Genomic DNA, 10,032 nt, shown 5'->3' with positions numbered 1-10,032 from the left:
ATTTTGCACTGTGGTTCATTTCTGCAGTTACTTGAGTTGTATCAACAATATAAAAAAAAAAAAGGGGGAGGGAGAAAAAAAAAACCCTGCAGCCGTTTTCAGCGCTTGTTGTTCTTGGCACAGGATCAGTTCTGGTGTCCAACTGGTAGGACCTGAAACTTGGTGCTTAACAAGTGCCTGTAGTCAAAACAGTTGGTGTGTGCGAGGGCTGATCTGGTATTTGCTGCGGCAGGTCATCTGCCTGATTTTTTACCGTGTGCAGAATACCTAATCACGTTGCTGTGTTTCTCTGACGGCATCTGTGGCAATGTGAATCGTTTCACGTTCCAAAAGTACATGTTTACAGTCGTCGTAGAATCAGATTAAGTTGGCAGCCTGCTCCTCTCTGTAAGTGGCTCAGTTTACATTTCTTCTTCTAACAGGATGTTTTGCATAATTTTGCTGATCCTACTCACTTGTAGACTTTGTGAAATGGAGAATCGTTTTAGTGGGTTTATGTCAGAAAGCGAAGCTCGTGTTTATTGTAAATAAACACCAGCAGAACGGTGGTTATTTTAGCACTTGATAATTTCCCAATTATGTCATTTGACCTGGAATGAAGCTTGCGATTGTCAAGCTGTGTTTTATGCAGCAGATCAGTCCGGGGGTTTGAGCTGGCGGTTTATTTCCTTTGTCAGTTTACAAGAAGTATCAAAATGAAACCGACTGTGCAGTTTCCTTTCCAGCGCTCAGTGCAAGGAGGGTGGAACAGTTTACGGATGTTATTTGCAAACTTTTTTCAGCTGGACTTGGAATAGTATTTTGTCAAAAAAGCTGGTAAAGTTATCCTTTGGTCTTGCAACATTATGCTGTACTTTGCTGGCATCAAATCTGAGTTTGTATTTGCTTAACCTCACGTACTGTGTTTTGTTAGGGGTTTTTAGACTGTGGCTGCAAAATGAAAGTGCTTACAAGGTGTTTATGAACTCTTGTTATGAACCAGCTGCCAGTTACTGCAGGATGACACATTTCTGCAAGCGATCTAGTTGTTCAGTTTTCTTGTTGCTGGCTGTCACTTTTCGGGCACGGTGGGGTTTTTTTCTGGTTTAGTTTTATTAGGATTAATGCCAAGTACATTTGCAAACTTTGAACCAAGTTCAGTACAAGGTGGCAGGTTTCGCTTACTGTTTACTGAAATTTTAAGTATACATTGCTCAACTTCGCACAGTGCAGGGCTATGCAACAAAACACCTCAGGATATACTGTAAATAGAAAAACCTGTAATTTATGGATGGGTGGTATATGGAGTTACCATAAGTAACATCTTAATCAACAAGACTGTGATACGTTGCTGGAACAGAATCATGGTGTGGATGAGATACTAAATTTCATTACCATCTGCTTGAATGTTGTAAATGAGGGATAACAAACCATATTCATATTGTGTTACGGGCAGTCAGATAAATCAGTTTATGCTATTTTAAGTAAAAGGGCTCTGAACTCAAGGTTTATGATGAATACAAGCATGAAAGGAGTTTTATTATTCTGTAAATGCTTACTAACAGCAAAGAACTTTCTGACCTCTATGGGTTTTAGCAATTATGATTTGTTTGTTCTTTACCAAGTGTAATACCAAGCTGTAACCCATAACACCACATCTCTGAGTTATTCATGGGTCGACCTAAAATTGATTTTGTGCTTTAGGCCTCCTGTACGCAGGAAGTCAGATTGTGCTAAACAAGAGTAATGTTTCAAAATGACTGGTGCTGACAAAGTTCTGGTGTCTCTTCTGACAACGTTAGAGGGATTTTTTTATATTTCGGTTCAACTACCTGCAAAAAACTACTGAAAGACCAAAAACATATCTTCCTCTACTCTCGAGCTGTATCATTACCTTTTTCCTTTGCAATCTTCTGTGCCTCGCCGATGGAGAAAACTGTTCACTTGATCAATTTTGAGTAGCACATATTGGGTAAGAATGGATGTAAGTGGGATATACAAATTTTTTTTTTTTGTAGTCCAAATCAGAGATATCTGTAGCTTCTGGATCACGTAAAGATCTCTCTGCGTATGAGACTACTGCAGTTCACCTGGAAACATATAGTTGGCATATTCTACTGGCAGCATATTTACTGATGTGTCGTTGTCTGTAAGGTCTGCTGTGAGCTGAGTGCCTGATCTTGTGTGAGAGAGCCGAGGCAAAAATGCGAGAAGAGACTTTCTACTCAGAATGTGGTTTTGCCTCTTTTTCCCACACGCTGTGCTTGTGGCTCTGGAGCTCATGTTGCCTCTCTGTTGCTTTGCTTTACTGCTTATGATTAGAAGGAGATGTGGCGTTTCCTGCAAAACAGCTGCTAGTATTCCCCGGTGACCCGTCAGAGATGATCCAGTGGAATTACAGATTCAAAAGCAGACCTAGAGGACTTTGGTGGTTGCAGCAGAGGTTTTGGGGAAAGGAAGGGGGTTGCATTGCTTACGGGGCAGAAAGGAGGATTACAAATGGAGTACAACGGCATGGTAGACAAGCTCTGGAGATTCGGGGACTGTTAAGTCTCTAGCAGCATGAGGACTTCACATCTACAAACAATTCAGATTTGGCTGAGAAAGTTGGACTATATCCATGTTTCCGTAGGACGTGAAGAATCTCCTGGAATAGTTTTAAGATCATTCGCAGTGCGACTGATGCGGAGTTCACAGTGCACGTAGGGACAATATGTAGTGTTGGGCTTTCAGACTGTTGCCGCTAACTAGGAAAAATAACAAAAATGGATCTGAAATTGATTCTTTAGAAAGTGCAGTTAATTCAGTGAGAGAGTGTTAAACTTTCCGCTGAGATTAATGTCATTAATACATTAACTGTTTGACAGCACAAGTCACATGTTACTTGTCACTTGCTGCAGTGGCTGCACTGAGACAGCTGAGAGGTTGCAGAAGGATTAATGTGGTAAAGAGGATTGTAACTTTGTGTTCTCCCTGCTCTTGGATTTGACAGCAACTGGTATTTAGAAACAAAACAGAATACATGTTGCTGTTCGTGTGGAGTGTAAACATCTATTTGGAAGTATTTAAATGAATCGGAAAAATTGTCTTTCATATTTTAAACTTGAGCACGCATTCATAGCATTGCAGGAACTGAAATGCATGTAGAATTTTAGGTTAGTATCTTAGGAGTGGTAACTGGTTTTCTAGTTGCCTTACCGGATTTTTTCATTTTCTAGGGGAAAATTTTTATTGTGCTTTAGGCTCACTTACGTCTGGTCACTATGCAGCTTCTGTATGTAAACAGGGACAGCTCTGTCCACAGCCACGTGTGTACGAGTTCACCTGCCCTGCTAGGTCTAATCTGTCTACACAAGAACTGCAAACAAGCATGGAAGGTTTTACATAGAAGGCTGGTTATCTCCTGAATATGTTAATATGTGAATATCTAATTTTATAACAACTCTATGGTATGCAAATGTCTTTTGTTCATGTATTCATTTATTACATAGGCTGTATAATAGCAGATTTCTAAATCGAGTGTAATTCCTTGTATATATGTAGAATATGAATAGACAAATTAGTAGAAATTTTTAAAACACAGATGTGACCAGGAAACTCCGTTTGATGGAGGAGCACCACCACTCTGGTTTAAGCAGATGACTTTGACACCTGACAGCCTTCTTACTTTGTCCTATATTCCCATTATTTCACTTTGAAACGTATTACCAATGTCTAAGACTAATTCACTACCACATACGTAGTAAGGAAGGAGGAAGCAAGAGGCAACCTGATAGTTCTTGAGAAGGAATATATCAATATTTAGTTAGGATTTATGCCCCCAACGATGAGATTTGTCTATGAGGTTTCACACCTTCAGCAACTACAACCTCCTGTGGCCTTCTTGCCTGGCTCAGACAATGGTTTTCTGCCCCCTTGGAGGGAGTTACTCTTCCAGCTCTCCACTGTGGCACTGCTTGCAAGGTTTTGCTGCTGTCTCCTCCTGCTGACCCTAAAGTGACATTTGCTTATGTGAGTAAATGTGCAGATTCTACCTGTCCGCGCAGTATCTGAGAACACCGATGGTGGTGTGGCACTGACTATTTCTGTTCTTCCTCCTGTATGACTTCACAGTGGTCTTAATTTTCATTTTGCTTCTAGGAAATTTCAAGAGAAGCTGGGTAATGCTGGTAATTCTCAAATACGTATCAGAGTCTGTCTAAAACATGGAAGACTTTCTGTAGCCATGTTTTGGGAGAAGAGAAGAGTTTGAAGAGGTAAAAGGAAACACCAAATATAGCCATTGGTTCTGATCACAAGAATGACCATCAGTCTGACACACTCAGATAAAATAAGTAATCTTGTCATCTTTTTCTTCCCGATCTTTGAAGTCAACATTTATTTAAAGTAGTGGGATGCACTTTATTATATTGTCAGATCACAACAGTGCCTCTTCCACTGTTTTCTGTGTTATAATGAAAAATCCAAAGTTAACGTACTGGTTTGCTCTTGGGAATTAATAAATTGAGAAAATTGTCTAGGGAAAAGCACCACATGTTTAGCTTGACTAAAAATCCATTGTAAAGAGATAGATCAAAAATAATTTGCTATGGCATGTGATACTTAGATGACTTTAAAATACAATTTTAGATGGTCAATATCTTGAATGTCCATCTTTCCCAAGATTAATTTCAATAACAGAGTAGTGGATTTCACTTCTATATATTATCCGTAGGGATAATATCAAAGACAGAATTTACTAGAAGGCAGTCACTCTTGAGAAAACCAATAGCTGTGGTGAAGATTGGAGTAATTAATCCTAAATTTTTATAATTTGTCTGTAGAAATCGTGGGTTTTTCCAAACTTCACTTTATATACAGCTTGGTTTTGTTGGTTACTTAGCAGTTCCTTTTCATCAGTCCTCAAGTAATTAACGAGAAAGTTGCAAATTTTTATTAGGGTAATTTAAATTGATTAAATAGTTGCTGAGAAGGTTGGTGACTCTTGAAACAATAACTGTTATTTAATGAAATAAATGCTCTGTGAATGGAACTCTGCATTTCAGAGGCAGATGTGTAGTTTACACGGTTGTTGCCACAAATGTGAGGTGAAATGAATGTAAATTATCTGCGTCCTGCAAGGGACTTCAAAGGCAGAGGTGGCACACTGAGGTGTGTGGTGGGATGAAAACTGGCACGTGGCAGTTGGCATTGGAGGGGGTGAGAGGAGATACTTTTGGTATTTAAAAAAAAATTAAGATTGTTTTGCAGGAGAATCTGGAGGGAAATTCAGCATTTGTAATTAAAGCTGTGAATATGAAGAGATGGAAGTGCTTGATTTTTAATAGAAAATGCCTTTATTTAGTCATTGGAAATACAACAGAAACAATTTGGAATATTCTTTAGTTTTTTTAAGCATTTCTCTTTGTTCTTGAGGAATTCACATATTGCAAATTAATCATGGATGAATCCTTCTGCCACTGGCAAGTTTTTACTTGTGAGGATGCCAGACAAATTGTCATGTTTTGATTCCCTGTGGGAAAATTTTTCTTAGTTATCCTGAAATATCAAACCAGTGAGTGAAGGGTTGATGATGTAAATACAAAACCTTCCCTTGCAGTGGCAGGTTGCTGTTGCTTCCTTAACCTGCTCTTGGCTGATGGAGCGATGCTGTGCAAGCTCAAAGAGCAGCACCCACTTCAATTCTTCATGTTAAGTCTGAAGGCTTTAGACGAGGGAAAATTGCTGAATGCTGGAGAAACTCTGCCTTGTCCAAAGCTCTTGGCTTATAATGACATTGTGCTTGCTGCGTTTGATTGCTGTGTCAGTGACAGGGGTACCGGGCTGATCCCCGCTGTGGAGGCTCTTGGTGCTGGGGTGCTGGCAGGCCAGAGTCAGCTGCCACTGCCTGGAAAATTCCTCCTCCCCAGCCTGCCCATGCCACTCACTGCCTCTGGCTAGGGAGCACCGGAGCTGGCTTACTGTGGGGTGAAAGGGTTGGGGAAAGGATGTTCCTGTAAATGAGGGGACAAGACTGTTAAGGATTTATAGCACCTCTCAGCAGAAAACAACTCGTGTCTCTTGTAATATTTTTGTAGTTGTGCTTGAGTTCGCAGCACCAAGCCCGTTGTTTGCAGCACACTGTGATCCAGCTGGCTGGCCAAGCACTAGTGCTTCCCCCTGGGAGAAGTCTATTATTTGTAAAGCATGGCCAAATACCTTCTTCAAGCAATCTGTTTATTTAACAGTATCAGAGATAGGACATGTAGATTTTAGAAAATAAGATAATGATAATTACCAAACCCAAACAATTTTACTCAAGTCTGTCTGTCCTGATGCCTGTTCTCCTGTTGGGGGTGTCAGCAAGGCCTTGCTTTTTGCAGTACTTAAGCATCTCATGTAAGCATGGACAGTGGTTACAACAAGGGCCTGACCTCTGACCACTGGTACATAAACTTCCTGCTTTTTTGCACTTGCCTTTTGCTCTGTGGGGGGAAAAAAATAAGTTTTTACTTTGGTGCTTGGACGTAACCTCTGAGCCATGAACCAGGCAGTGTGTGCCTTTCTGGGAGGCCTGCTTTTCAGTCTTCCAGTTGTTCTCCTTATAGCTTCCCATTAAACTTGATAGTCATGAAGTAAACTGCCCAATAATCATGTTACGTGAATACCTCATAAAACATTATAGAAGCAATCTCATGTCTGTCACAGAGTATTTCACTGTCATCTAAGCTGTTGTTACATACTCTCCTATTTACGTGAAAGAGCTGGGAGACCTAGTGTACCTCACACAGATGCTGGTGGTTTCTTACTGCTTAAGAAATGGTTTGAGATTTATCGGTGAAATTTTCTGGTGGATTATTAGCATTTATTTTACTATGTTTTACTTTTTCAGAGCACTTCCCAGAGCTGATGATGCTTAATTACCATTTGGCTTGATTACATTCACAACAGTAATGAGCTGGCGTTCTTCAGAGTGATGAAATCATTGTAACTAGCATGGAGAGGAACAATTTCTTCTTCCCTGACTTCTTTTTTCTCTTCTAGCCTACAAAATTCTGTAAAGTTTATTGTTTTTCTATTACAGAACGAAGACACGGTTCAATGTGTAAACCTTCCCCTTCTCCAGCTTCTCCAGCCTGCAATTCCAGGACATCTCTAGTACAGATGAAGCCGAAATCCTGCATCAGCGGCCATAACCCTGTCAGCAGCAACTCAAAGCCATTCAAAACGCCCAAAGACAATCTACTTACCTCCAGTGGCAAACAGCACACAGTCTTTCCTTCAAAAGTATCACGGGATAAACCATGGTGAGTACCAAAGTAATAGTTACTGAAGATGTTAGTGTTCAGAAAATAAGAACTACATGTATATTTCAAAATCATTTTTAAAATTGGTGTGCTCACTTATCTAAGTTTACGGTTTAAACTTCTACATTTCCTAGGGGAGGAAACTGAGATGTTTTTAAATTGAGCAGGGGGGGAGAGACGGGGGCAAGGGGGCGGATAACAGACTGGATTACTTTTCCAATGTTCCATCAAATGTCGGCTTTTCTCAGATGCATATAGCAAGTGAGATATTGACCTAGTTTGCTATCGTTAAGGTCCATCTTCTGTTACAGTATCAGCCCTTAAAACTGATGCTTTTAAACAGTAGGATAATTTTTGCGGAGTTCTTAGTATTGGCTTAACTGATGTTCGTGCAAACTTACTGGTTATAATCATTTATCTTCAACAGCAGCTGCTGTTGGAGTTCATACTGTGTTTTGATAATGTCTGATGCCTTATAAGATGACAGAAGAAAATTCTGCCTGCAAAAATCACTATTTTGGGGGCGTCTTACATCATGTACTGTGATATATATACACATATAGGCTTTGAGACTGCCAGGCCCATCCTCCTGTGACTGTGATGATTGCAGCAGAGTCGCAAAAATGTAAATGAGAGCAGAACTAGGTCACTATTTTATCCCATAAGAAACTGTTTTGTGTTTAGTTACCTACAGAAAAGATGCTTTGTGATTAGGTCACTAGGTTGGTCACTCGAGATCTGGGTTCAGTTCCTTGTTCTGCACAGGCTACTGTGACGCTGTAGTCTCCTTAGCCTCAGTTCTGTGTATGTAAACTCAAGATAGTAAGACTTCCTTTTTCTGAAGTTTTATCTACTTACTGTGTAAAGATCCTTCCTTTTATATGTAATATCTAGCATGAGGTCATGGTTTTAGGTAGAGTTTCTGGACACAGCTGCCTTAAAGCAGTAAATAAACTAATGCAAACCATTCACTCATGAGACAGAGCATAAACTCCAATTACGTTAAAATCATAGCTCATCTTTTCTGCCTGAAACGGGCACAAGTTGGTATGAGTTCGAAGAGAGCAGCTTCTGCCTAGCTGTAGGATTTACCTTGCACTGGAACAGACTTGATCAAAATCTAATCTTTCTAAAAATCTCAACCCACCACCTCTATAAGCATGATGAGCTTTGTGGACAATTATGGTGTGTAATTCTGAAAACAGAAAATCTGGATGTTTAGATTACATACACAGAAAGACTAGTCTAGTTAAGTCTTTTTTTTTATATTATTATACTTTTTTATATTGTTGTCTGATTATTCTACTGAACATCAGAGAGGAATTTTATGAGAGTATTTTTTTTTAGTCTAATTGAAAGAAAATCACAAAGAGTATTAACACTCTTGACTGTAAACCTGTTTCTCATCCTAGAGTTACAGACAGCAACTTACATATCCACGTTTCAGCATACTAGCTGAATCTATGAACAATATCTTCTGTTCTGGCAACAGATGGCATTCTGTCAGTCAGTAAAAGCTGGAAGGGAACAAAATAACTGAGCATTGCCACTGGTCCCTTTTCCCTTTTAACAAGATAGATTTAGCTGTTTAAGACTGTGGTACTGCTCTATTAGTACTTTGGCAATGAATACGTTAGTAGTTGTACCTGTGAATTACCCAAGTCTTGCAGCTCTGCTGGGACGTAATACTGTGGGTTTGTTTACCAGTGGGGAAAAATGAAGCATATAGTAGTTAAAGACACTGTAATCATCACGTAACAAACCACTAACAGTCTGAAGTGGACATCAATTAAGTTGTCTTTCAAAATTTGGTGTTAAATGCCTTAGATTACATGACTTGTTAAAGATAAAATCAGTCTGATAATCATCATGGGTTATAGAAATGACAGCTGTTATGGACAAAAGTGTTTGCTCCTACTCCATTAGTAGATAAATTTTTATTTAGAATTTTAGAAAATATTCAGCAGGTTTGATTTTCTTAAAGGAGAAATTATTCATAATTTTTATTTTTTTAAGATTATCTCTTCCATTCAGCCATCAGTACAAGCCATAGAATTTCACCCACTTACCTTTCAGAAAGAAATACTTGACTGACACGAATCATTTGTCTCAAAAATGCAAATAGGGTTCATGATGTATCCAGGTGTGGTGTGGTTTATCATCCTCAGAAGCTTCCAGTTATTCGGTGCTTTTGAATTCAGTGCTTTTGTCTGTTACATTGTAGTCTCATACCACAAATACTTGACACAGGTTCTTCCAGTCAGTTTCAAATTAGCTTAATTCAGAAAATGTATCACTTGTAATTATTGCTTTCCAGACCTGGAATAACCTTTGTTGTTCTTGCCTGATTCTTTCATACAGCATCTCTTCTAAATTTGAGCTGCTACAGTTAGGAGCAGTATTTCAGCAATGGCCTCTGCAGCAGCATGGCCCAGTAGATCTGTCTGTTGTCGCACCTGCCTGTGTGTAGACCCAACTCCTCCATTGTTTAATGCTTTATAGTTTTGATTGAGTCATCATCTTATACATTGTCTGAGCAGCATTTTCTCTTCCTCACATCCTGTGTTGTTGTAAGATGTGCTGTGGAAGTTCAGGCTGCTCCTCGGTTAATGCTTTAAAAACATGATCAGAATGGTCGGTTGAAAGAGGTCTGGAACTGTTTAATTTTTGTAGCCACCATTTTAACAGTTGCCTTCTTGTAGTTGGAATATGAAGGATTAATGTGAATATATCATCCAGAAATATCTGTCAGCTCTGATTTCCGCCC

General features: G+C 39.4%; 1 protein-coding gene across 2 annotated transcripts in view; it reads left to right on the top strand.

Annotated features, from left to right (window-relative positions):
* Window positions 1–342: 342 nt before the first annotated feature.
* The window catches only part of ATXN7L1 (ataxin 7-like 1), a 40,554-nt gene continuing 30,864 nt past the window's right edge, over window positions 343–10,032 (top strand). Inside the window, exons 1-2 of one of the 2 annotated variants that reach the window (XM_010146342.1) lie at window positions 343–387; window positions 7,043–7,265. In XM_010146342.1, coding sequence (XP_010144644.1) covers window positions 7,060–7,265 — 206 coding nt within the window. In that variant the 5' untranslated portion in view covers window positions 343–387; window positions 7,043–7,059. Of the gene's footprint in view, window positions 388–7,042; window positions 7,266–10,032 lie in introns of those variants that run through there. The other variant, XM_010146343.1, reaches the window with a different exon arrangement.

The sequence above is a fragment of the Buceros rhinoceros genome, unplaced genomic scaffold, assembly GCF_000710305.1.
Source record: "Buceros rhinoceros silvestris isolate BGI_N320 unplaced genomic scaffold, ASM71030v1 scaffold30722, whole genome shotgun sequence".
NCBI lineage: Eukaryota > Metazoa > Chordata > Aves > Bucerotiformes > Bucerotidae > Buceros > Buceros rhinoceros.
Note: the sequence above shows the minus strand (reverse complement) of the source record. Positions and strands in the feature narration are given on the sequence as shown.